The sequence below is a fragment of the Bos indicus x Bos taurus genome, chromosome 8, assembly GCF_003369695.1.
Source record: "Bos indicus x Bos taurus breed Angus x Brahman F1 hybrid chromosome 8, Bos_hybrid_MaternalHap_v2.0, whole genome shotgun sequence".
In the NCBI taxonomy this organism is placed as follows: Eukaryota; Metazoa; Chordata; class Mammalia; order Artiodactyla; family Bovidae; genus Bos; species Bos indicus x Bos taurus.
Window position 1 is genome coordinate 44,915,999 of NC_040083.1, and position 27,310 is coordinate 44,943,308.

A 27,310-nucleotide genomic window follows, 5' to 3' on the forward strand; every position below is an offset into this window, starting at 1 on the left:
CACCAAGGAAGCCCTAAGCCTTACCTCTGGGACCTACTTAACTATATTATCTCTCAACTTCATAGAAAAGAGCTCTGGGGAGAGAACCAAATCTAGTTTTAGACTCTACCAAATATGAACAGGAAAAGACGTCTTACAAGAATAGAAACTGTTCAGTTTTATGAAGTCCACTAGAAATTACTTTGTCAAGGTTTTTCATTTTTTGTTGTTTTGACTGGGGATTTTTTTGCATTTTTGATAATGATACATATAAGTCATTTTCTTTTTAATATTTATCATCTCACCAACTTTCTTGAAAGCTCCTTAAGTCAGTTGATTCAGCCATGTGTGAACTGTTTACCAACTTTTCACTTTTAGCACAGTAAGTGGGTGAAGTCAGCACTTGGTGTACATTTGAATGGATGATTTATAGTTTTGTGAATAGAAAAGCAGATAGCTTTTTGATGTGGACAGTTTACTGTTGAAATATGATTTGTATATAGCAAAATGCACAGATCTTAAGTATGCAGTTCCACAAATTTTGACAAATGTGTATGTTGCAGTAACCATCACCCAGATCTAGATAAAGAATATTCCTGTCCTACCAGAAGTTCCCTTCTGCCCCTTCCTAGTCATGACCACCCAAGGTCAAGGCAACATTCCCCTTTGTTTTATTCTAGAAGCTTACTGGTGTTAGCCTTCACATTTATTTTTATTTTTGGCTGTGCTGAGTCTTCATTGCTGTGCGAGTTTTTCTCTAGTTGTGTCAAACACTGGCTACTCTCCAGCTGTGGTTTATTGGCTTCTTATTATGTGGCTTCCCTTGTCGAGGAGCACAGGCTGTAGGCACACAGGCTTCAGTAGTTACGGCACGTGGACTCCGTAGTTGTGGCCCATGGGCTTAGTTGTCCCATGCAGCATGTGGAATCTTCCTGGATCAGGGATCAAACCTGTCTCCTACACTGGCAGGCAGATTCTTGACCACTGAGCCACCAGGGAAGCATTAGCTTTCACATTTTGTCTGTGGTCCATCTCAAATTAATTTCTGTGTATAAGGTATCCAGGGGCTTCCCCAGTAGCTAAGTGGTAAAAAAAAAAAAAAAAATCCACCTGCAGTGCAGGAGACGTGGGTGCGATCCCTGGGTTCGGAAGATCCCCTGTAGGAGGGCATGACTACCCACTCCAGAATTCTTACCTGGAGAACCCCATGGACACAGGAGCCTGGTGGGCTACAGTCCATGGGGTTGCAACGAGTTGGACATGACTGAAGTGACTGAGCCCATGGGGAGGGTATCAAAAATTCTTTTTGCTCTTCTTTCATATCTATCCTGCCTCTCAAGTCAGATAATCGAGACTGATTTATGATAATAGATTTGTCATTTGGAAACAGAAATATATATCTCTTTTATAACTGAATCATTATTGCTGGGGATAGCTTAGGAGCGCAGCAAAGGACTAATTCTCCTCAGTGCTTAGACAGCATGTATAGGATACGGCATAGCTCCCCAATCAGGCCTGGTTCAAATCCAGTACCACCATTTATTAACTGTGGTTAGACACGTTAGCCTTAAAACTCACATGTACAAAATAACTAGGATAAGACCCAGCCTAACAGGGTGATCTCTGATGATTAAATGAAATAATATCTGAGGAGGACTGCTAGCTTTAAAATGTATGTGGGAGGATATTGAAAAGAAAAATAAAATCTCCTAGAGATAGATAGTGGAAAAGTTCCTTGAACTTGGATGGGGGTTCTTTCTTGAAAGCGTTCTCCCTCCAGCCACCACCCACAGATGCACACGCTTTCCCCAAAGGGAGGGCCCTGCTTCCTTCCTCTGCCTGCTTCTGAGGCTGCTGGTGGCAGGAGCTCAGTTGCTTTAGCTCTCTCAGCAGCTGTGGCTTCCTGTCCCCAGAACTAATAGCCCTGGCAGCACGCTGTTTGCTGCTCTCTTCCCCTGCCAGTTCAAAGAGCAGCTTTCTGCACTGGGTCTCCAGCGGTCTTTGTGCCTCGGGCGACACTTAATGCAGGGAGAGAGCAGAGTTAAACCCCAGCACTAGACCCATAGGTAGCTGTCATTCGATTCCAGAGAGAGAGCCTGCCACTCTGCTTGCCTTCATTAGATACAGGCAGCCTCCCTGTCTAAAAATAGCCAAAGTGGGAGAGCGTGGAAGAGCAGCAGCCATGCTCATGGCTGAAAAGGAGAAAAGACAGAAAGCAGCAGATCCTGCTGAAAGCCTGGCAGGGTAGGTTAGGAAGGTGGGTGGTGGTCTGTATGCAGTAGCCATGGCCAAGGGCTTCCCAGTGCTCTGGGTTCACACCAGGGGTCTTGCAGATGTGCCTATACAATCAACCCAGGAGCTCGTGTGAAGGAGACGCTCATCCTGGCAAGGGCATGAGATTTGCTGCAGGCTGACACTCTCCTGGCTGTAGCTGGGAACCCCTGTGCCAGGGCTTCAGAACTCTATACCCTGGAGCAGCCTCCACCCCTGAGCCACGCGAGCCAGAGTGAGCTTTTCTAAGACACACACGTGACCTTGGCTTGACCATCACATCAGAAGTGCCTGAGTCCTGCAGGGAGGGACCTGCTCATAAGCACATGTGTCTCTAGGACTGAACAAGTATTTGTAGCCTTTACATGAGACTAGGCTGTACTTGTGGGTTTTCTCTGCGAGAAGAACTTTCCTGTCCACATTTCTTATCATCAGTCAGTATTCCGGTAGGTAGCTAAACTTAGACTAGCAGAAAAAGACTTCTTCCCCAAGTGTTACGATAAAGCCAAACTCCTCAGAAACACCTACCGTCCACCAGGAAACAAGCAGAGTCCCAGAGGTAGAAGTCATAGTGACACCCTGGGTCGTTTAGACAGAAGAGCATTACCCTCTGTTGGCCTTTCTCTCACTTGCAGGGTCTGACTTGGTCCTCTTGATTGATGGCCCTGGGAGGTGGGCTTGGTGGGGACTGCATTCTCACTTGAAGAGGAGGAACTGGGAGCTCAGGGTCATGCTTGCCCAGTATTGTAACTAATAATCAAAGAAGCAGGGCTTGTATTCAGGCCTCCACCCTTAGTCCAGATGCTCCCTAGCTTTACCCCCATGGTACTCAGTCCATTTCTAAAGGGCAAAAACCTCCAAACATGAAGCAGCCTAAACATGGTATAAATTTAAGCAAAGATTTTAAAAGACTCCATTTAACCTTGATGTTGGAAACATGTTTCTTCGCATGGCCCAGCAATCATGATTTTGAATCTAGAGAGGAAAATGTAAACCTAACTCAGTGTTGCCTAGGCATTAACAAGATTTTCAATAGTCATAATAATAAACTGTATGGAGCGATTTTCTATTTTTAGAATCAATCCATGGACAAAGCACAGAAAAATTGGTTATAGCTATAAGATAAGAATAAAGGAATATAAATATTAATAGCTATGACAAAGTGGGAAGACAAGGACAAAGATTAAATAATGTGGGAAATTAAAGATATATGGTATAAGGTTGATGGAATAGAAAAGGTTATTAAGTATATGATTTACAGTTACACAATAAATAAAATATAAATAGCAAATGTTGGGAGGAAGTGCAAAGTAGGAGGAGGCAAACATCCTTTGTATTGAATCAATAGATGCTGCCTTGAGTTGATAATATATTTTATTCCCTGATTCATCAAAAGATATGAAGGAAACCACCAGAAGGGCTAAAAAGAGAAATAGTGAAAGGCACTGCCCTTGGGGAGATGACTGGGGTACAGGCGGGAGCAGGAGGTTGTTTATTTTATCATTAGTCATCTCTATCATATGATATATTATGTTATTACTTTGACAAAAAAGGCAGTGAGGGGATAACTTTTGAAAGACAAAAACTGTGCTTTGTACCATATGTTCTCTGAGCAAGTGCCCCCATGAGAATCAGCTATAAAACACTCATTAGGTCTGCAAACAGAAATCAGAGTGTTCCAGGCTATAAAATTACCTATTCCTGTTTTCAGCAGTCCAGCCAGGCTAATGTTCTCCAGTGAAGCCAAACTAATGTTGCTGGTAAAAGAAAGGAACATTTTTGTAAATGACAGAGAGGCCTGAGCGGCATCAGAGAGCCACTAACGTCAGCTCCCAGAGGGAGCTAGGAGGACATAAAATTCCCCCTCCTTATCCTGCTTAACCTGTGACAAGTTTGTGACGTGTGCAGAGACCAGAGCAGCCGAAGAATGTTGGCAGCGCCTCTGCTTTTACGAGGGAGGAAGAAAACTAGATAGATTAACAGTTTCCTGAGTACCTTGCTGCAAATTAGGTGCAATTAGCCCTCAGACCATCTAAATTGAGGGAACTGTGGCAAAACTTGATGGTGCAGAACCCAGGCAGCCAGCCAGACTCAAACCTGTTCACATAAAATTGCTTCTAGAAAATGGATCTTCCCAAGCTGCGAGGCTGAAAAATGGCAGGCCTTCTGAGTAGATTGTTCAGTTTTGAAGGCACTCCTCCCAAGAGAAAGTGACCCCTGAAATGGAATCTGGAAAACTCAGCCTGGGACATTAGAAACCAATTCCAAACAGGCTTGTGCCCAAGAAGTCAACAGTAAAGTAAGGAAACCGAGCAATAGCAAGACTATTACCAGTGTCAGAACTGGAGAGAAACAAACATGAAATCGATCAGTGACATAAACATTTAAGTGAAAATCCCTTTTAGAACATATTTTACCTTTCTACTTGGGGCATCTTCAAGGGAAGAGGAATTTGCTGTAGGCTGTGGATGCGTTTATTTACATTGGATGGTTTATTCTTGCATTATCTCCCTACTCTTTTATGGATTGTACTTCATTAATTTTTTAAGTAGCAATGGACAAACACATCCACATTCGAGTATAAAGATTCTTAAAGCCCAGATAATACTTTATGTCCTTGTATGAAGCATTTTCATGTATAACCTTTACTAACCTCTTTGCTAAAAACAGCAGCAGAATGTTAAAATGAAGTATTTTGATTATCAGTTTCAGCAGAAACCCAAAACAAAAGCAAGGTGTGAGACTGCAGGACATGCAAAGGAAGTGGTCAGAAACCATTTAGCTGACTACCTACAGTCTTTGAGCAAAGTTAGAGAAGCCAGGAAGAGTTGGCAGTTTGAATGTGATCTTTAGAGAGAGCTCTAAGGGAGTCGGGGTGCCTGTGCCTGTCCCTACCCAGGGAAAGGGGCTTCAGTGAGGCTTCAGAGACCTTGATAGTGCCTCATGGGACATAGGGGACCTGGATGTGTCCCCTGGTTTCTGACTCATGCCTAAGGCCCTGAAAACTCCAGTGGCAGAGCAGGGAAACTGTGCTGCTTGGGAATGGTCTGTGCTGCTCACTCACCTCTCTCTCTCCTTATTTTTCTCCTTAGTGCTTTTGACCAACATACTATATATTTTAAGTATTTTCCTCTCATTACCTGTTTTCCTCAATGCTGTGTAAGTTCCATGAGTCAGAGATCTCTGTTTAATCTCTACTGCATCCTGGCGCCTAGAATACAATGTGCAAAAATGGGTATTTGTGTTGGGCGTTTGCTGTTACTCCAGTAATCCTGCATGTTCAGTGTTGTTGTTCTCATTTTACATATAGGAACCTGGAGTTTCCAGTAACTGGAGGGGTTAAGAAACACATCCAGTATTGCATATACAGCTAAGAGGAAAAGCCAGAATTCAAAGCAAAGATGGTGAAAGTGAAAGTCGCTCAGTCGTGTCTGACTCTGCGACCCAGAATTCTCCAGGCCAGAATACTGGAGTGGGTAGCCTTTCCCTTCTCCAGGGGATCTCCCCAACCCAGGGATCGAACCCAGGTCTCCTGCATTGCAGGCAGATATTTTCCCAGCTGAGCCATGCCTGTAATGCCTTATCAGCTGAGGTATCTGTTTCCCTGAAGTGTATTCTCATCCTTTCTTGGGCAGCAGATAGGACCTAATCTAAGATTTTTAGGGAAGCAAAATGCCAGTTCTATACTTGGATATCACTCAGTACATACTGAATAATGAAGATAACAGATATTTTTTAAAAGATTAATTGGTTACATAGCTTTTGCTATTTAATGTCAGATTATTCCAAGAGCATTTAATGCGACTTTATAAATGCCCAATTGTTTACACAGGGCTAAATGTTTACATGTCTTTTTTAAGTGTTAAAACATTAGAAGCTTATATACCTCTATTCTTGTTAACTATCAGATATTCATTTTTAATATGTTACTTTTTAAAAATTGTGGTAACATACCCATAACACAAAACTTACCATCTTAACCATTTTTAAGTGAACAGTTCAACATTCAAAGTACATTCACATTGTTGTGCAACCAGTCTCCAGAACTTTTTCATCTTGAAAACATGAAACTCTTTGCCCACTAAACAACTCCCCATTTCCCCCTCCCTTCAGCCCCTGGCAACCTCCCTTCTACGTTCTTCTTTGAATTTGACTACTTACAAGAGGAAGTCGGTGAAATTATACCATCTGTTGGCTACTGTGAATAAGGCTGCTGTGAAATTGATGTATTAATTTTAGGGCTGCCATAACAAAGTACCACAGACTTAAGTGGCTTAAACAACAGAAATTTATTTTCTCACAGTTCTAGAGGCTAGAGGTCCAAGATCAAGGTGTTACCAAGGTTGGTTTTCTCTGAGGCGGCTCTCCTTGGCTTGTAGATGGCCATCTTCTTCCTCTTCACATGGTCTTTCCTCTGTGTATCCAAGTCCTAATCTCCTCCCCCTCTTCTCATAAGGACACAAATCATATTGAATTAGAGCCATCCCATTTATGTCACTTAACCTTAATTATACCTCTTTAAGGAGCCTATCTCCAAATACCAACACATACTAAAGTACTGGGGTTAGGACTTAAAGATATAAATGGAGGCTGGAGGGAAGCCCACAGTTCAGCCCATAACACTGAGGGAACAAATATCTGAGACCCTGTTTTCCATTCTTTGGGATATATATGAGATAGCTGGCTCGAGTGGTAATTCTATTTTAACTTTTTTGAGAAAGATAAATATGTTGCTTTGTACAGCATATTTTGCCTACTTACTTTTCCTCAAACCTCTCTGGCCATAACTCTTCTCAAACAAAAGATCTCCACAGCTCACATCAAGCATCAAATCTGCATTTGTTTTTGCTGGCTTATGGGATGATCCTCAAGCTTCTAGGCACATTGGTCTCAGCTCCCTCAATTTCTGCAGTAACAAATTTATAAAATTTCATCAGGGGTGACCATAGAAAAGGTGTTTAATTGGAAAACAAAGTTCATATTCTAGCTCTATTCAACTCTAGTGTGACCTTGAGCAAGTTACTATGCCTCTCAAGCCTCAGCTTCTTCATACAGTGCAGTGAGGATGTTGGGCTGACATGCACACAGAGGGACCAGGCAGAGATGATGCCAATGGTGAGAACAGGCCCGGTGTGTGACGCAGAAGCAGCAGTAGGGACCCTGGAACAATGGAGAGGACGTGCCTCAGCCTCATCGCTACTCACAAATGTGGGCTTGGAGTTGCCTGCCCATCTCATTTCTCATTAGAATCTGTGGACGACTGGATTTTATAGGAATTTCCTGTTACTTAATTTAGCAATCATTCAAATTTTTAAAAAAATCTCTTTGGGCCCAAAACCTACTTCTCGCAGCCGGCCTGGGTCCATGGGCCAGCAGTCTGCATTTTCTAGGCAGACCATCCTCCAGGATAGAGGCCCCCTTACCTCTGCTCCTGCACCAGCAGCGCTGGCCCTGGGACTCTGCAGATGGTCCCCAGCTTCCCCAGCCTGCAGCATAGCATCTCTCCACCATTCTGTATGAGTTCCTTTATGACCAGCTTTTTTTCACTTACCAGGATCCACCTGTATTGCTGCATAGATAATACTTTACTATATTTATTGCCAAATAATATTGCATTGTATGAACTACTTATCCATGCATCAACTGGTGGCCTTCTGGGTTATTTCCACTTGTTGGCTGTTATGAGTAATGCTGCTGTGTCCGTTCACGGGCAGTTCTTTGTGTGGGCATATATTTTTCCATTTTCCTTACATATATATCAAGGAGTGGAATTGCTGAGCTGTATGGTTTTGAAGATTCACCAAAATGTTTTCCAAACTAGCTTCATCATTTTACATGCCTATCAGCAAAGTAGGAGGGCTCCAGTTTTTCCATATCATCTCTCTTTTTTATTATAGCCATCCTAGTAGCTGTGAAGTGGTGGTATCTCATTGTGCTTTTGATTTGCATTTTCCTAATGACTAATCACGTTGAGCATCTTGACATGCATTTATTGGCCACTTGTGTATCTTCTTTGGAGAAATGTCTATTCATATCCTATGACCATTTTTGATTGCGTTGTCTTTTTACTGTTGTACTACAAGAGTTTTTTATATACTCTGGATATCTCATTTTTGTCCCCCAAATTTAAGGATGCTCAGAATATTCTTCTTACTAAGATAGGATATTATTCTAACATGTGCAAAACAGGGTAAATTAACAGAAGGTCTTTTCTTTTAATATGCTTGAAGGATGTTATTAAATTTGACCATATGGTATTAAGGAAATATAGTACTTTCTCTGTAATCTATTATATTTTAGCTAAAATAGCTGCAGAAGGAAATGGCAACCCATCCAGTATTCTTGCTGGGGAAATCCCATAGACAGAGGAATCTGGTGAGCTACAGTCCATAGGGCTGCAAAGAGTCAGACACAACTGAGCAACTGACCATAAGCTGATAAATGTACTTGTTAAACCCCAAAGAAAATGAATTGTTTTTCTATTTGTATTTGGTTTTAACCATGCTAGTGACTCATTCATAGTTTCCAAAAGTAAAACAAATATTAGGTTTAAAAATACTTACAAAAAGGATTTACTCCTAGGGAGGTGAACTCTGAATCACAGAAGGACCAAAAAAAAAAAAAGGGAGGAGGATTACTTTTTGCTATATTTTATACTACAGGTGGTATGCTATTAAAAAATTAAATTTTAAAAAGAAAAAGCACTTCTAGAATATCTTGGTTATACCCCTAATCTTAGGATGGAAATAATTTGAAATCATGACCAAAAACTCAAGCAAGATGAGAGAAGCTTAGATTTGAACCTCATCAAGTAAATTATGGTTACAAAATAACCCAGAAGCCAGTAGAGATTTTTGAATTATATTAAATGTGAACTATACATATTTTGCAACCCCTTTGTTTCCTGCTTTGATGTTTAAGTAGATAAAGCATTCATCTTTCTCATAAGGCTTAACCAGGCAGGACTGCTCCCTACCCATGGGATTAGTGAGTGGCATCTTAGTAGTCAAAAGGCAAAAGCCAATTAAAGCCCATTACAGCATCCTTGCTCTTGATCCAGAAAATAACCTGAGCAACATTCATTATCATGCAGTGCCTCTCCAAACAGCATCCCTTGAAACCTGATGGTTTATTTAACCCAAAAATCTGTAAAGGTTTACAATATAAAGTCCACAGCTCAGTGGAGAGAAGCCACATTCACCTTGATCTTTAAAAATCAATCAAAACACACAGTTTCCCACCTCGTATAACCCATCTTGGGTTTTTGAAAAGCAAGAGGACTTTTTTTTCCCTGTGTCTAGAATTTAAAGAGAAATTATATCAAGCCAAAGTGAAGTGGCTTTCATCCCTGAGTTTCCAAATTCTCAAATATCACCAAATGGAAAACCTATGGGAGATTCCCTGCTTCCCTTTCCTCTTACTACTAGTCTGGATTCTCACAATTTTGTGTTATGTGTTCTACAAATGAATCTGATTTCATAAGATCCATATAATTCTTTTGAGAAATTTTTTTAATACTGAAGAGCTCAGAACTTCTATTTCATGTATCTTCAATTAATAGGTATGTACAGAAGTAGAATTATGTGTCGTGCGCAGAAGATGGAGGACTGAGGGGTATAATGTCCTCAGTAAGTCACCTATCTATCTGGGAAGCTCAGACAAGAAGCCCAGGGGGTGACTTTAGGTGGGAGTTTTCAATGGAGCGAGCTGAGAGCTCAGCCCCCGGGGGTGATGGGTCCTGGTGATGGGGAGGTGAGTGGGGAGGCCAGACTTCTCCTCTCCTGCTCTCTGCCCTAGTGCCCAGGCAAAGCCCCAGCCAGGTCTGTCCCACGTGGCTGCCAGCCAGCCCCCTAGCCCACCCTCTTCTAACACTAACATCAGACTCTTCCACCATTGTGTGTAGATATTTTGTTCCTGAAAACCACATGGAAAATCTCCACAGGTTACAAATATAACTAACTTTTATTTCAGTAGGGGGGAAGACTGTACATTCCTGAGCTACTAAATTCCCAATTTAAACATTGTCAATGTTAGCTGTAGGCCATGGGGTCGCAAAGAGTCAGACGCGACTGAATGACTGAACTGAACTGAATGTTAGTGTGTGCGCGCGCTTAGTCGTTTCCAACTCTTCAGGACCCCGTGGACTTAGCCCAGCAGGCTCCTCTGTTCATGGAATTCTCCAGGCGAGAATACTGGAGTGGGTTTCCATTTCCTACTCCAGGGGATCTTCCCGACCCAGCACTGGAACCGGTGTCTCTTGCATCTCCTGCGTAGGCAGGCAGGTTCTTTACACTATTGGACCATTTCCTTAACACTGGTTGTCATATCATGACCAAACAAGGTGGCTTCCCTTCCATAAAGGACTCCAGTGCTGTCTACCTGGGTTCCCTTGGCTTTTGTTGTTATCCTTGTTAGGAAGGGTCTATCTCAACTGTCCTCACAAAGCACATGATAACAGAGCTCTGTATTTATGTAATTCATTATCACTCCAAATGTCGGCCTTGAATCAGCAGCAAGAGCATCACCTGGGAGCTTGTTACCATGGGCTCCATGTCAGACCCAATCAAACTCTGGGGGTGGAGCCCAGGAGTCTGGGCTTTCACAAGCCCGCAAGGGGATTCTGCTGCACTTTTAGGTTTGAAGAAAGAAAGAAATCAATGCTAATGAGGGATCAGGTTATCGTCTATAAGCTAGAAAAACATCAATACTGTTGAGAAAAGGATTTAAGCAGTGAGAGCTAACTATTCAGAGCTGGAGATGGGCCTCTAGATTGCCAGAAGTCCACCCTCACAAGGCGTGGGGCCAACAGATCACCTCTCAGAAATACAAAGTGTCTCATGCACTGAAGTTGACAGAGAAAAGGCACTGCCAATAAAGCCAGATTCTTCAGACATAAGTGCACATACCTCTAGGTGTGACCGTATCTCCTTCAAACACCCCACATTTTTCTTTCCCCCAAAGCTCACCCACTTCAGCCACCACTTGGGAGGGGTCCTTGGATTTTGTTCTGAAGGCCACATGCTCATCATTCTTCCTTATTTTTCCAGTAAAGGGTTACCTTCCAGTTCCACCTTTACCTTGGAAGAGGGGACCATCTACTTGACTTCTGAGCCAGATGCTCTGGAAATGCAAGATGATGCCTCCGTGCTTGATGTCTATTTAGTAAGTAAGATCTGGTTTCTTCCCCTTCTTTTCCTCCTCGTTAACAAATGGATCCAAGCCATAGCTCATACAAGAACAAGTTCTGTAAGGTAAGGCATATCTGAGTTTTAAACAATGGCACCCCATCACTTCTACAAACAGTGTGTCTTTTCACAAATTATGTCATCCCATAGTTCTTATAGAACAGCACACAGAAGAATATTGAGGATAAAATCCTAAATCATCATATGTAATGAGAGCAAATCCCCTGTTGTTGAAGCCAACTGGGGCACCTTGGTGTCATTCTTCACAAACTAACATCTATTTTGACTCAATTGTATCCACTTGTGTGGGGGACGTGTGGGTTCGTGTAGCCAAATAATGAAGCCAAAGCTGAGATCAGTGCAGTGCAAGCCTTGTTCAATGGCCGAAGAATGGAGAGGTGAGAATATATATAGTTCACAAGTCAGCTTCTCACCCATGTGGTGAGAAGGGTTTGATTTTAAAGAGTAAAGACAAGAGGAGGAGGGATGAGATGAAGCTAAGTGGAGGCATGTGCAGTAGTCTATGTGGGAAGGGACTGGGATGTTTGAGGGAGTAGGGTGCCACTCTTTTTATCCTTTTTTGGTCCTTAATTTCCAGTTGTGACCACCAGTGGGTATGTCATTTAATTCACTAATGTAGTAAAATCAGTGTTTAATGAGAATCAGGGTCTGTTTGAGGTCAGATTTATCACCATTTGGTCCCTGCTGGTTCCATCTGGGTTTTTGGGTTTTACTTCTCTCCTTATAACTTCCTTTCTTATCTCTGGATCCTGTGACTTAAAGGATTTATGTTAACTCCTACTGAAGGAAAGGGTTGGCGGGTTTTGAGTAAGGACTTGGTGTAGCTCTGGCAACTCTTTGTGTTCTTATTGACCAAAAGAGGGAATTAACACCTACCTTACAAGGCTGCTTGATAACAGCCATTCTGACAGGTGTGTGGTTTTGATTTGCATTCTCCTGACGATTAGTGATGTTGAGCCTCTTTTCATATGCCTGTTGGCCATCTATAAGTCTTTGGAAAAATGCTTATTCAGGTCCTCTGCCTATTTTTTAACCTGGTTGTATATATATATAAACAACATAATCTATATATCAGGTTTTTTATATGTATATACACGTATAACATAATATATATATAAACAAACAGGTTTCATATATATATATATATATATAATATAAATTGAGTTGTATGACTTCTTTATATATTTTGGATATTAAACCATCATCAGACATATCATTTGCAGATGCCTTCTCCCATTCAGTAGGTTTTTGTAGCATAGTATTTTGAACAATAATTATAATGGCCAAACTGGGTACATACCATAGGCAGGCACTATACCAATGCTTTTCTTACACTAACCCTTTCATAAGGTAGGTGTTCTACTTGCCTCCATTCATGCAGACGAGGAACCTGGGGCTTAACTGATCAGTTCTCAGAGCTTTCAAGTGGCAGAGCCAAAATTCAAATCCAGCTCCTACCTAAGCCCCCATCACTGTAATATTGCCCATGAAGCCCCCATCACTGTAGTTGTTCCTGATTGATGTATCCATCTCACTGGAATCATGCTCCTAACGAAGGCAAGAAGTGGATCCAAAAAGGAAGGAGTGAGGATTTTTAGTTTTTATAAAATTCCTCTTTCATCCTTTCTATTTTTTCAAGTTTTTGTTGCCTCAGTTCTTAAACCTTTTGATCTCTGGATCCCTTCATATTCTAAAAGTTGAGGATCCCAAATAGCTTTTGTATATGTGGACTGGATCCCTTCATATTCTAAAAGTTGAGGATCCCAAATAGCTTTTGTATATGTGGATTATATCTATCAACATTTTGTATTTTTAAAATTAAAATGAGAAATTTCAAAAATATTGATTTGAAACAACTATTAAAATGTTAAATATATTTTTATGAAAATTTCGATTTTTCAGAATGAAAATAAGCTTAGTGAAAAGAATGGCATTATTTTACGTTTTTGCAATCCCTCTTGTAAGAAGCTGGGTGTCTGCTTCCACATTCATCTGGCATGATCCAGCATGTGACTGTACTCCACTGTGCACCCATGAGAGGGAATGAGAAAGGCAAATAACATCTTAGTATTAATAGGAAAATAGGGTGACCTCATGGATCCCCAGAACTGGTCTCCCACACCATTGTTCTAGTACTTTAACTTATTCCCTTCTACTTGTGCAGAACCAAATGAGACAGGGACTAATTAGAAATAGGCACTGAGATTCTATGCTTGTCTCTGCCTCTCATTAATCACTGATGGTCAATTAATCACCCTTTTTGCTCCTTAGTTTTCTCATCTATGAAATGGATCATTAAATCACCTCTTAAGACCCCTTCCAGCTCTGACTGGCCATGGCCTATTCTAAACTACAAGGAGTTCCAGAAATAAGGTGTTTTTTTCCCCCTCAGAATAGCTATAAGCTGTTTTTTCGTATTGCAGTTTCATCACACATTCTACCATCAACCTTCACAGTATTTCAACTTTTGTGGCAACACATTCAGAAAATTCTGCACCATTAACTTATATTTCTAGGGTGTGTTTTCACTCTGGAGATTATTTTGCATGCTCTTCCAATCTGAGAGGACGCAACTCACTGCCCTCCCTTCAATATTTTCATTTGCCTCCACACTATGAAAGAATGGATAGCAAAGAAAAGCATCAGAAAGGAAAACCAATCTTGCCAGCATCGTTGTCTCTCCTTCCTCTTGACCTGATTAGAATCCTCTTAATCATAGCCATCTTTACTGAAAGGGCAGTTGAAAGTTTCTGTGGTGATATTATACTAGGTGTTGTAACCAAACACAAATTTTTCTTATAATGTTTCTCCTCCTTTAAGAATTGTTGGTTGTGCTACCAATTGCTAGTGCTACTATTTATATACTAATGGACAATATTGTTTATATCTCTTTAAAATATAAACTTGATTTATGCACACCAGACAGCATAAGAAATTTCTTTTTAAAGATGCATTTATAAATATCACTCATTATTAGAGAAATGCAAATCAAAACTACAATGAGGTATCACCTGACATTGGTCAGAATGGCCATGATCGAAAAAATATACAAACAATAAATGCTAGAGAGGGTGTGGAGAAAAGGGAACCCTCTTGCACTGTTGGTGGGAATGTAAGTTGATACAGCCACTATGGAGAATACTATGGCGGTTCCTTAAAAAATTAGGAATAAAACTACCATATGACCCTGCAATACCAATATTGAGCATATACCCTGAGAAAACCATAATTCAAAGACACATGTAAGCCAGTGTTCATTGCAGCACTATTTGCAATAGTTAGGACACGGAAGCAACCTAGATGTCTATCAATAAATGAATGGATAAAGAAGATGTGGTACATATACACAGTTGAATATTAATCATTAAAAGGAATGAATTTGAGTGAGTTGTGGTGAGGTAGATGAATGTAGAGCCTGTAATACAGAGTGAAGTTAAGTCAGAAAGAGAAAAATGTATATTAACACATATATACGGAATCTAGAAAAATGATAGTAATGAACCTATTTGCAGGGCAGGAAGAGACATGCAGACAGAGAGAACAGACTTGGGATGGGGGGAAGAGGGTGGGGTGAATTGAGAGTAGCGCTGACGTTGACGTATACACCACCATGTGTAGAAAGGTAGCGGGAAGCAGCTGTATCGCACAGGGAGTTGAGATCGGTGCTCTGGGACAACCTACCCGGGTAGGATGGGGGCAGGGTTGGAGGGAGGCTCAAGAGGGAGGGGATATATGTATACTTACGGCTGATTCACGTTGTTGTACCGCAGAGCCCACCACAACACTGTAAAGCAATTATCCTCTAATTAAAAAATAAGATTCTTCCCATTATGTGCATGTAAATTAGGCTAGCTATTCTGCCTTTTCCAGTAGTTTGACATAAAATTAAAAGGATAGGTTACCTTAAATGGCTGCTAGTTGTTCCATTGTCCTTATTCAAGCATTTGCTTCAGGTTCCATGTTCCTAGTTATTTCTTGGAAAAAGGCTGTTCACCCTCACGCTGTCGTTCCAGGCTATCTGATTCAGTTTCAAATACTCACATCATCGGGTTTTTTAAGATTCTGTCCAATAACCAAAGAGATGTTTTCCACTGAATATTGAGTTGATGACACAGATTGGAGTATTTAAAAGAATACAGCAGAGATGAGCAGGCTCTTGATTTTAAATGGCCAATCATGCCGTCTTCATAATAGGGCCGGATTCCGCTTTTTGAATCATCCGATATTCTAAGGCACTGATCACGGTAGCTGTCATTTGGTGTTAGTGCAAAGAGGAACAAGCAACGATGGCAGTGCAGCTGAAAAATGTGGGTGGGAGTGTCCTTTTTTATGACTAACTGGGAATGGGTGGGCAGGTAAGAGATAATGGAACTGCTTTATTAAATAATAGAGAAGTGAAAGAGGGCTGCCACAAAATAACAGTTTTCTTGCTTCTGTTATTTAGTCTTGAAGGCATGCCCTTTTTGCTTTACACTTTACGTATTAGCAGCCTCCCAATAATATATCCGATCATCCAGATGTGTTTCTGCACGATGGCTGAAGTGCAAAAACAGCTGTGGGCAAAGAAACAGTTAAGCCATTTTTTTTTTTAGCCAAGCCAGTATTGGCTATTAGTGTTCTGATATGCAGCTGTCAGACAGCTTGGTTATTTAATGTGTCTTCAGGGTGGTTAATAATACTCTCTGATCATGGGATGAAGGGTGGCAGAGAAGCGAAAATGATTGAATTAACAGCTTATCATACTATTATCTATGAAAAAAAAGCTTGAGAGAAAAAGAAAGACACTTTAAATTAGGTCATGGGGGTCCTAGAAAACTCAGTGGAACTTTTTGGCAATGCATTTCTGGACTTGACTTTCCTGACATTGACGTTAATGACTTGTATGTGAAGTGTCGGTCTCTGGAATCATTCCTTGCCTGAGCCAGCACTGGCTGCAAAGGATGTTTATTTGAAACAGTGGCAATTCTGTTGCTTCTCCGCAGAGAGCTAACATCCCCACCAACCAGAGATGCTGCTCATGTTTCTGGTAGGTCTTAGTGTGATCGAAATAGGAAGAGAGAGGCAGTAGCTGCCTTTGGTTTAGAAGTTTCACCAGAATGCCAGTTTCTTCCACTGTCTGACCACATGGTTGAGAAAGGAAGAGATTTCAGAAAGGGCAAAAAATAGGGCGCTTTTCAAAGAGGGTTTGATCCTTTTAAGTCACTGACCAAATAACATTTCTGAGACAGGTGGAAAAGCTGACAAAATGGATCTGACTGCCTGCACCCCACGGCACCTAGAAAGGATTCATCCTCAAACAAGAGTGACGCCAGCTTCAAATTAATGAGGCAACCCATCAGTCTGGATTAGGTCTCTGTGGGATTTTTTTTTTTTAACAAACAGCATTAAACTGCTGTTTAAGGATTAGCTTAGAGAATTGGAGTTATAAAGGCATACTGGCTTTTCAGTTAAATTAGGCCCACAGTTAATTGGATGACAGATTTGCAGAGCTATGGTAGTTCTTTTCTTTTTGTCCTGGCTTTATAGTGAATCGTGGCCTCACAGGCCAGCTTGATTTCCACCTTTCTCAAGGCTGGTTTTGCTCTCAAGCTCGCCTAAGATTCCTATTCATCCAGGCCCTCGTTGGGGGCCCCTGTTATTCTTTGTCTTTACCTCTCAACACCAGGCTCTCTCTCCTTCCCCACTCCCTCCAGAATCTTCTTGTCGCTTCTCTGCTTTCGATTTCCATCTTCTCCCTCATCATAGGAAACCAGTGTTTGCTAGTCTCCTAATAAGCCTTTTCAACTCTTGGGAAGAGTGTGTTTGTGGAAGAACAGATTCTAATGGTATGAACCTGGGGACTACCAGGCCCTGAGCCTTCTGGAAACAAAAAAAGCAAATTCAAAAGAATTTAGGGAAATGAAAACTTTAGGGAAAGTAAGTTTAAATCATACCTGTGGGACCTCATGAGCTGGCTGTCCCTCATACCATTCGCACTCTGGGGACCTGAGGAAGAATGGGAAAAGTGAGTAGAAGGGAGGATGCCTACGTACTGTCCACTTAGTAAAAAATAAGGCCCCTCTGACGTGACAGATGGCATGCGGATGAGACGAGCGCCCAGCTTCCCTTTTTCTCTGCCTGTGCTCCCAGGGCTGCCACGACAAAGTGCCACAGACTGGGAGGCTTAAACAACAGAAATGTGTCTCCAAGTCAAAGAAGTCCAAGGTCAAGATGTTGGCAGGGCCCTGCTACCTGTGAAGGATCTAGGAAAGGATGCTTCCTGGCTTCTTCTGGCTTCTGGTCAAGTGGTCCTGAGCATTGTTCCACTTGCAATACTCTATAATCTCTTCCCCAGTCTTCACACTGCCACCCTGGGACTCTCTGTGTGTCCTCTCTTCTTGTGATAACACCTGTCACTGGATTTAGGGCCCACCCTAATACCAGAGGAGAAGGCAATGGCAACCCACTCCAGCACTCTTGCCTGGAAAATCCCATGGATGGAGGAGCCTGGTAGGCTGCAGTCCATGAGGTCACGAAGAGTCGGACACCACTGAGAGACTTCCCTTTCATTTTTCACTTTCATGCACTGGAGAAGGAAATGGCAACCCACTCCAGTGTTCTTGCCTGGAGAATCCCAGGGACGGGGGAGCCTGGTGGGCTGCTGTCTATGGGGTCGCACAGAGTCGGACACAACTGAAGCGACTTAGTAGTAGCAGTAGCAGCTAATACCAGATGACCTTATCTTAACTAGGTTATATCTGCTAAGACCGTATTTCTGAATACGATCACATTTCAAGGCCCCAGGTAGATGTGAATTTTCAGGGGACACTAGTCAACCAACTACAGCACCTTACTGAGGACATGTGAAAGGGCACACAGACGCTCTTTAGCGTGTGTGTGTGTGTGTGTGTATCAGTCGCTCATCAGAGCCGTGTCTGACTCTCCATGACCCCATGGAATGTAGCCCACCAGGCTTCTCTGTCCATGGAATTCTCCAGGCAAGAATACTGGAGTGGGTTGCCATTCCGTTGTCCAGGGGATCTTCCCAACTCAGCAATCAAACCCAGGTCTCCTGCCCTGCAGGCAGATTCTTTACCATCTGAGCCACCAGGGACATGAGGTTGGATATATGTTCCCAAATTATTGTGGTCTCCTCGCAAAAAAGTATCAGGTGAATGAATGTATTAACAGATACAGTCATATGTTGGGGACATACTGTGTGTTAGAGAGAAAATCCCTGAGGGTGGAGCAGGGCACTGGTATTTTTAAAAGCTCCCCACACATCCAAGGCTGAGACCCAGTCAGCTTGTCGACAGGGTACTTCAGCTCTGAACACCCTATAATCCTTCTGTGCTAAACGGAAGGGAAAGCTCTCCCCTAAGAGCGCCTAAGATGGTTGGCCAGTTAGGAAAAATGCATTTGATTCTAAGGTGAACCTTACCACCTTCATTTATCAACTGGATATGGGACTGGGTTCCTACAGCAGGCACTACTGCCACCTCGTGGTAAGAAGGTGCCTCTGACCAACCTGGATAAGGATTGATTGAGGTCCTGGAATTGAAATCTAAGTGCGAGTGTGAGGCTCGGAGGACTGTCTCCACTCCATGTACTTACTTTATGGTAGCCTCTTGGTGCTGTGAACCCACGTTTGGCTGGGGTACATCCTTCAAACAGCAAAGGCAATTCCCTCTGACAGACATCTACCACCTTTCAAGTTGGAGTGGAGGCTGCAATTACAATCAGACATAAAAATGAAGGTGCTAATTTTCCCTAGGATCCTAGCATGCCCTTCTCATCCATCAAGGCCAGATACACTTGAGCCTCTTTGTAAGCCCTATGGCAATTTGGGGGTTAAACACAGAAAAATCCTTTTTACTGCTTAGTCAGCATCTTTAATGAAGTATCAACAAACATAGGGTGAAAAAGCCTTTTTTTCATTTTCAGTCTTTGACAGCCTGTTCTTTACAGCCATTCTACCTGCAGGGGACTAAAGCTTTTGTGGTAGCTCCCAATAGAATATACGGTTAAGTATGTGTGCGTGCTAAGTCACTTTAGTCGTGTCCGACTCTTTTCGACCTTATGGACTGTAACCCGCCAGGCTCCTCTGTCCATGGAATTCTCCAAGAATACTGGAGTGGATTGCCATTTCCTCCTCCAGGGGATCTTCCCAACCCAGGGATTGAACTCGTGTCTCTTGTGAGTCTCCTGCATTGGCAGGCAGGTTCTTTACCACTAGCACCACCATAATAAAATTCAAATATAGGTCCTTATTTAAAAAAAAAAAACAACAACAACTCTGTAAACCCCAGTAATAGTACTGTATCTGTTTCCTAGGGCTGCCATAATGAAGTGCTATAAACTGGGTGGCATAAACAACAGAATTGCATGTATTGTTTCACAGTTCTGGAAGCTAGAAGTTCAAGGTCAAGGTGTTGGCAGGGTTCATCCCTTCTGAGGGCTGTAAGAGGAGGATCTCTTTCTGGCTTCCCTTCTTGGCTTGTGGATGGCCATTTTCTCCCTGTGTCTTCCTTCTGTGTGCCTATCTCTGTGTTCAAATTTCTCCTTTTTATAAGCATCTCAGTTATATCTGATCAGGGCCAGTCCTAATGACCTGACTTTAACTCCCTTACTCCCGTAGTACTGGGGGTTAAAGCTTGAACACATGAATGGGCCAAGGGGAACTGGGAGGCACAATGCAATCCATGCCGGCTACTGTGTTTTTGTGAAGAAAAAAATGGTACCAAGAAAAGTGATGGAAGGGAAAGGCCTGATAGGGCTGCAGCCTCTGGCTATGGCTAGGGGGTCTCTGGCAGCTCACCCTTTCCTTCTGCACAGGGAGAAAAACCAGTGGCCTCATCCCAAGGCAGTGCTACCTTTTGAATGAAGCTAGGAGAAGGCAATGGCACCCCACTCCAGTATTCTTACCTGGAAAATCCCATGGATGGAGGAGCCTGGTGGGCTGCAGTCCATGGGGTCGCTAAGAGTCGAACACGACTGAGTGGCTTCACTTTCACTTTTTACTTTCATGCATTGGAGAAGGAAATGGCAACCCACTCCAGTGTTCTTGCTTGGAGAATCCCAGGGATGGGGGAGCCCTGTGGGCTGCCATCTATGGGGTCGCACAGAGTCGGACACGACTGAAGCCACTTAGCAGCAGCAGCAGCAGTACCATATTACCCTCCCCACATTCTCCAGAGTGAACTCAGTTGCAGCCCCAGGGCTATGTGATACATTAGATAATAAGGTAACCATTTCGATTTACAATTAGCAACAGTCACTGTAAAGTCCAATGTAGAACTGTCAGCCACATAAATCACTGATGCCCTCCAGCTTCTCTTAGGTCTTTGGAAAACAAATCAATCAGGCCCGGAACTGTGTTAAAATATTGCTGCTATACTAACAGTTTTGAAATGAGAGGCCATAATCCTAAATCCATCCCTCGAGACATCCAGAATCAGTGCCAGGTTTTTCTTGGGTCTGTTCTCATCTTATCAGTAATCTATCTGCTGGTTGGTGTGGAACACTTTGATAGGGCATTGGAAGGCTGGCAGAAGGCCTGGGACTCCGTGTGCTGCCAGCATTCAGGATTCAACAAACATTCTACATGATCGGCACAATGTGCTAGTTTTCTTCCAAATTGTACGTACCCTCCAAGGTCATTCCAGGTCCACTTTTTGCCTCAAGGCTTCTCAATGAAGGCCCTTTCGTCCCTGGTTCTTGGGAAAGAATAATTTCACCCCTGAGTCTGAGTCTAAATTTTTTTTTTTTTTAAGTACTAAGGTAAGAAACTTAGCTGGGAGAAAGCTTCCTACCTATAAAAAGCCCATACCAGTGTGACTGGACTCCATACATAGACTGTGTCCCAATTCCCGTAGCATTAGTGTCTGTACTTGTTCACCTCCTTAAAAAAATGCTGAGCTTTTGGACACCCACTACTGTTGTTCAAAGAGAAATCTCCTACTCCAATCTATTTCCAAGTGATCATGCCTTGTGAAGTATCCTAATACGGGGCAGATATGAATATGATAAAATGAAAACACAGAGCCTGATGTTTGAAGAAAAATTCCAGAGTACATGGTGGCTCCTCAGAAACTCAAGGGTCTTTGAGAAGGCAATCTCGTGAACCCAGAGAAGGAGGGGACACCGGGCCCCAGGGGATGACAGGGGTGAGACCCTGTGGAGCTGCTTGCGTGTTTGTGGCAATGCAGTTTGGACTAAAATGACGAGCGTGAGGCAGAATGCATTGGTAGGTGCTCTCATGGCAACAGAGAGAACATTGGCCAAGGAAACAGGGCTGGGGAAGAGGGGCTTGGAACAGGAAAAGGAAATAAGGGACTTGCCACCTATGATAGCCTGGAGAGGAATCAGTTTCTTCCTCAGGGGTATTTTGGCAAAGAATTTCAACTTAAAATCAGAATGGGGCTGCCCTTGGACCCCAGAGAGGAAAAGATCATGCTTCCGTGGGACCCTGGGGCTGAACTGTGAGGCAACTATAGTTAAAAAAGAACGTCACCCATGAAGGTCAGGCGCTCACAGAACAATGAGGCCTCAGGGACTATTTAGTGTGGTCATCTTAGCCACATCATCATCTTTTATCTTAGTCCTGAAACTCTGCCTTGTTTCAGCTCTGCCCTTAAATCCCCTCACAGCACGTTCCAGATCTTATGAAATTCTATTGGCTAAATATGCCTTTTAAACAGTAGGCTGAGGGTGTGTATGTGTTTCTTTCAGGAAAAAAGGGAGGGATGGAAATGAGCCTAGAAGTGAGGCCTCAGAAGAGGAACGTCTCACCCCTGACACCCTCGGCACAGCACTCTAAAAAGTCACCCTCCAAAAACTTGGCCCATCATGAAGTGATCTACTTCAGGGGGACCCCTGGGGTAACCTGGCTGCCCCACAGTGGGGTCCACCCTCAGAAAGGGCTTTGATTTTAGCAAACAGACTACTTTTGTTTTGCTGTGTTCCTTTGTGTGCATTGTACAGTTTCAGTCATAGAAGTACCTGAGTTTAAGTGGAAATAAACATATGAACCTCTCACACACCCACAAACCAACATATGTGGATAAATAATGCTAAGGATTTAGGCCACAGAAATACCTAAATACTCCTTTCACACCAACCGTTGTCACACCTTTTCCTTCAGGTCTCAGAATTTAAAACATATCGCAGTTTCGCAGAGCATCACATGCTTAGGGAACCCTGGCATCTGTGTGGACAGATGATTATGTACATGTACATACAAGAGCAGTTGATGACAAGAGCTCAAATGTCATTCTGTCTGTCCATGCTTCCCTGAGATATGGCTGGGTTCTCCCACCAAAGCACCAGTTCCTGTTTCTACTTCCAAAGCCATCAGGTGAGCAGAGGGTTGAGTTTCAGTACCTCAGAAGAAGTTGCTAGTGTTTGTGGAAGTAATACCTGAAGAGCCCATCTCTGTGTTGGAGAGCTGGAGGGGGTCCTACATGTACCATATTTTGAAGAATAAACTCAAGCTATGAGTTTCTTCCCAGTGTAGATAGACAGCTGATACTTTGTCTCTTCACTGATGGTTAATAAAGGATTTGTGGATTATAACTTGGAGAAAGGAAAATTGTTGAACACTTTATACTAAATATGAGATAATCAAATCACCTTCTTCTCATTGTGGCCAAGTTTATAATCAGGGAGATACTGCTTAAGACCTAAAGACCTATAATGCATACTTTCAGGTAACCAAACATGTCATTCCAGGATTACATTAGAACATGGGTATAGAATTGGCAGTTCTCACCAATTTTGACATCCTTGTACCTGGAGGGTGAGAGTGGGTGTTTAATGAAGTTTATGGAAATTACAACAAGACCCTCCAGTTTAAAAAAAAAATTCCAGTGGAATGATTCGAGAAGATGGCAGAGTAGAAGGACTTGCTCACCTTTGCTCATGAAAACACCAAAATCACAACTAACTGCAGGACAACAACCATTGACAAAAAAGACTTGAATCTACCAAAAAAGATACTCTACACCAAGAGATAAAGAAGAAGCCACTGTGAGATAGTAGGAGGGGCACATTAGCAACAAAATCAAATCACATACCAGTGGGTGATCCACAGCCTGGAAAATAAATGTATCATAGAGGTTCTCCCACAGGAGTGAGAGCTCTAAGCCCCACATCAGGCTCCCCTGCCTGAGGTTCTGGCAGCAGGAGGAGGCGCTCCCAGGGCATTTGTCTTTGAAGGCCGGTGGGGCTTGAGTGCGGGATCTCCAGAGGGCTGAGGGAAACAGAGACTCCGCTCTTGAAGGATGCACACAGGTTTCACATGAACTGGGACCCCGGGCAAAGCAGTGAGTCCATAAGCGCCTAGGCCGGACCTACTTGTGGGTCTTGGAGGGTCTCCTCAGGGCCTGGGGGTCAGCTGTGACTCACTTTGGGGGCAAGGACACTGGTGGAGGCCCCAGGGAATACTCATTAGTGTGAGCTCTTGGGCAGCAAAAGCAGTTCTAAGAGGAAGTTTATGGCCACACAGTCTTACCTCAGGAAACAAGGAAAAGCACCTCAAACAACCTAACCTTACATATAAAGCAACTAGAGAAAGAATAAACAAAATCCAAATTAATTAGAAGGAAAATATTATAAAGATTACAGCAGAAATAAAAGAAATAGAGACAAAATAGAAAACATCAATGAAACTAAAAGCTGGTTCTTTGGAAAGATAAATTGATAAACCTTTAGTTAGACTCATCAAAAAAAAAAAAAGCTCAAATCAATAAAATTAGAAATAAAAAAATTAAATCTGATACCACAAATACAGATGATCATACAAGACCACTACAAGTGACTATATGCCAATAAAATAGATAACCTAGACAAAATGGAAAAATTCTTATTAGAAAGGTACAATCTTCCAGACTGAACCGGGAAGAAATAGGAAATATGAACAGACCAGTCACAAGTAAAAACTTTCAACAGACAAAAGTCCAGGACCAGATGGCTTAACAAGTGAATTCTATCAGACATTTAGAGATGATGTAACACCTATCCTTCTGAAACTATTCCAAAAAACTGAAGAGGAAGAAACACTCCCAAACTCATTCTAGGAGGTCACCATCACCCTGATACCAAAACCAGATAGAGACACCACAAAAAAGAAAATTACAGACCAATATCACTGATGAATGTAGATGCAGAAATTCTCAACAAAATACTAGCAAAAAGAATACAACAATACATTAAAAGGATCATACACCATGATCAAGTGGGATTTATCCCAGGGATGCAGAGATTCTTCAATATCCACAAATTAATCAGTGTGATACACATTAACAAATTGAAGAATAAAAACCATACGATCATCTCAATAGATGAAAAAAAAAGCTTTTGACAAAATTGTATGCTCATTTATGATAAAAACTCTCCAGAAAGTGGGCATAGAGGGAACCTACATCAATATAATAAAGGTCATATATGACAGAACCACAGCTAACATCATACTCAACAGTGAAAAGCTGAAAGCAGTTTCCTCTAAGATCAGGAATAAGAGAAGAACGTCCACTCTTACCTCTTTTATTGAACAGTTTTGAAAGTCCTAGCCATGGCAATCAGAGAAGAAAAAAGGAATCCAAATTGGAAAAGAAGTTAACATAAAATGATGCTATACACAGAAAATCCAAAAGATGGTACCAGATAACTATGAGAGTTCATCAGTAATTTCATAAGGCTGCAGATACAAAATTAATATACAGAAACCTGTTGCATTTTCAAATAAAAAAAATGACATATCACCTCATACCAGTGAGGTGATATAATTGTTGATAATAGCCATCATCATCAACAATAAATGCTGGAGAGGGTATGGAGAAAAGGGAACCCTCCTACACTTTTGATAGGAATGTAAATTGGTACTGTCACTTTGGAGAACAGTATGGAGGTTCCTTACAAAACTAAAAATAGAGCTACCATATAACCCAGCAATCCCACTCCTGGGCATATATCCAGAGAAAACCATAATCCGAAAGGTTTATGTTCACTGTGATGTTCATTGCAGCACTATTTACAATAGCCAGGACATGGAAGCAACCTAAAAGTCCATTGACAGGAATGGATAAAAATGTGATGCATATACACAATGGAATAGTACTTACCATTAAAAAGAATGAAATACATTTACAGAGATGTGGATGGACCTGGAGCTGTCATACAGAGTAAAGGAAGTCAGAAAATGAAGCACAAATACTGTATAATATCACTTATATGTGGAATCTAGAAAAATAGTAGAGATGAACTTATTTGCAAAGCAGAAGTAGAGTCACAGATGAAGAGAACAAATTTATGGTTACCAAGAGGGGAAGGTGGGTGGGATGAATTCAGAGATTGGAACTGACATATATACACTTTGATTTATAAAATACAGAACTAATGAGACTCTACCGTATAGCACAGGGAACTCCACTCATGGTCTGTGGTGACCTATATGGGAACAAAATCTAAAAAAGAGGGAGTATATGTATACATAGGATAATTCATTTTGCTGTACAGCAAGAAATTAACAAAACATCATAAAGTAATTGTGTGTTAGTCACTCAGTCATGTCCAATTCTTTGCAACCCCAAGGACTATAGTCCATCAGGCTCCTCTGTCCATGGAATTCTCCAGGCAAGAATACCAGAGTGGGTTGCTATTTCCTTCTCCAGGGGATCTTTCTGACCCAGAGATCGAACCCGGGGTCTCCTGTATTGTAGGTAGATTCTTTACTATCTGAGCCACCAGGGATAGCAATTATACTCCAATAAAAATTAACTTTAAATATTTGTTCCATTTCTATACACTTACAATGAAAGGTCAGAAAGAGAAATTAAGGAAATAATCCCGTTTACCATAGCATCAAAAAGAAAAAAATACCTAGGAATAAACCTATCTAAGGAGGCAAAAGACCTGTTCTCTGAAAACTAAGATGCTGATGAAAGAAATTGTTGTTGTTGTTCAGTCACTTAGTTGTGTCCGACTCTTTGCGACCCCATGGACTGCAGCACACCAGACTTCCCTGTCCTTTATGATCTCCCTGAGTTTGCTCAAACTCATGTCTATTGAGTTGGTGATGCCATCCGACCATCTCATAAGATGACACAAACAGATGGGAAGATATACCATGTTCTTGAATTGGAAGAATCAATATTGTCAAAATGACTATAATACGCCAGGCAACCTACAGGTTCAGTGGAATCCCAATCAAATTACCAATGACATTTTTCACAGAACTGAAACAAATTTTTAAAGTTTTATGCAAATACAAAAGATCCTGAATAGCCAAAGCAATCTTGAGAAAGAAAAACGGAGCTGGAGGAATCAGGCTCCCTGACTTCAGACTATACTATTAAGGCTACAATAATCAAAGAAGTATAGTACTGGCACAAAGACAGAAATATATTAATAGATCAATGGAACAAGATAGAAAGGCCAGAAATAAACCCTTGTACCCATGTCAATTAATCTATGACAAAGGAGGAAAAACTATACAATAGAGTAGAGACAGACTCTTCAATAAATGGTGCTGGGAACATTGCAGCACATGGGTGTAACCTTAAAAATGAAAGAATGATCTTGGTTCATTTCCAACGAAAACCATTCAACATCACAGTAATCCAAGGCTATTCCCCAACCACTGATGCTGAAGAAGCTGATCAGTTCTACGAAGATCTACAGGACCTAGAACTAACACCAAAAAACATGTCCTACTTATCACAGGGAATTGGAATGCAAAAGTAGGAAGTCAAGAGATACCTGGAATAACAGGCAAGTTTGGCCTTGGAGTATAAAATGCATCAGGGCAAAGGCTAACAGAATTCTGTCAACAGAATGCACTGGTCATAGCAAATTCCCATTTTCAACAACATAAGAGC

The 27,310-nt window shown here is 41.9% G+C and overlaps 1 protein-coding gene and 1 long non-coding RNA gene across 7 annotated transcripts in view; one reads left to right on the plus strand and one right to left on the minus strand.

Annotated features, from left to right (window-relative positions):
• The window catches only part of PIP5K1B (phosphatidylinositol-4-phosphate 5-kinase type 1 beta), a 346,195-nt gene that overhangs the window by 310,054 nt on the left and 8,831 nt on the right, over nt 1-27,310 (plus strand). For both annotated transcript variants that reach the window (XM_027549417.1, XM_027549419.1), the window contains exon 14: nt 11,298-11,412. In XM_027549417.1, coding sequence (XP_027405218.1) covers nt 11,298-11,412 — 115 coding nt within the window. The remainder of the gene's footprint in view (nt 1-11,297; nt 11,413-27,310) is intronic.
• LOC113897097 overlaps nt 6,516-27,310 on the minus strand; it is a 90,434-nt gene continuing 69,639 nt past the window's right edge. The window contains exons 4-10 of one of the 5 annotated variants that reach the window (XR_003512255.1): nt 19,050-19,162; nt 17,390-17,441; nt 15,359-15,518; nt 11,328-11,494; nt 8,814-8,843; nt 7,012-7,156; nt 6,516-6,695 (exon numbers count right to left, since the gene is read on the minus strand). This is a non-coding gene — a long non-coding RNA (uncharacterized LOC113897097). Of the gene's footprint in view, nt 7,157-7,673; nt 7,820-8,813; nt 8,844-11,327; nt 11,495-15,200; nt 15,241-15,358; nt 15,519-17,389; nt 17,442-19,049; nt 19,163-27,310 lie in introns of all 5 variants that reach the window. The other 4 variants (XR_003512256.1, XR_003512257.1, XR_003512254.1 and 1 more) reach the window with 4 other exon arrangements.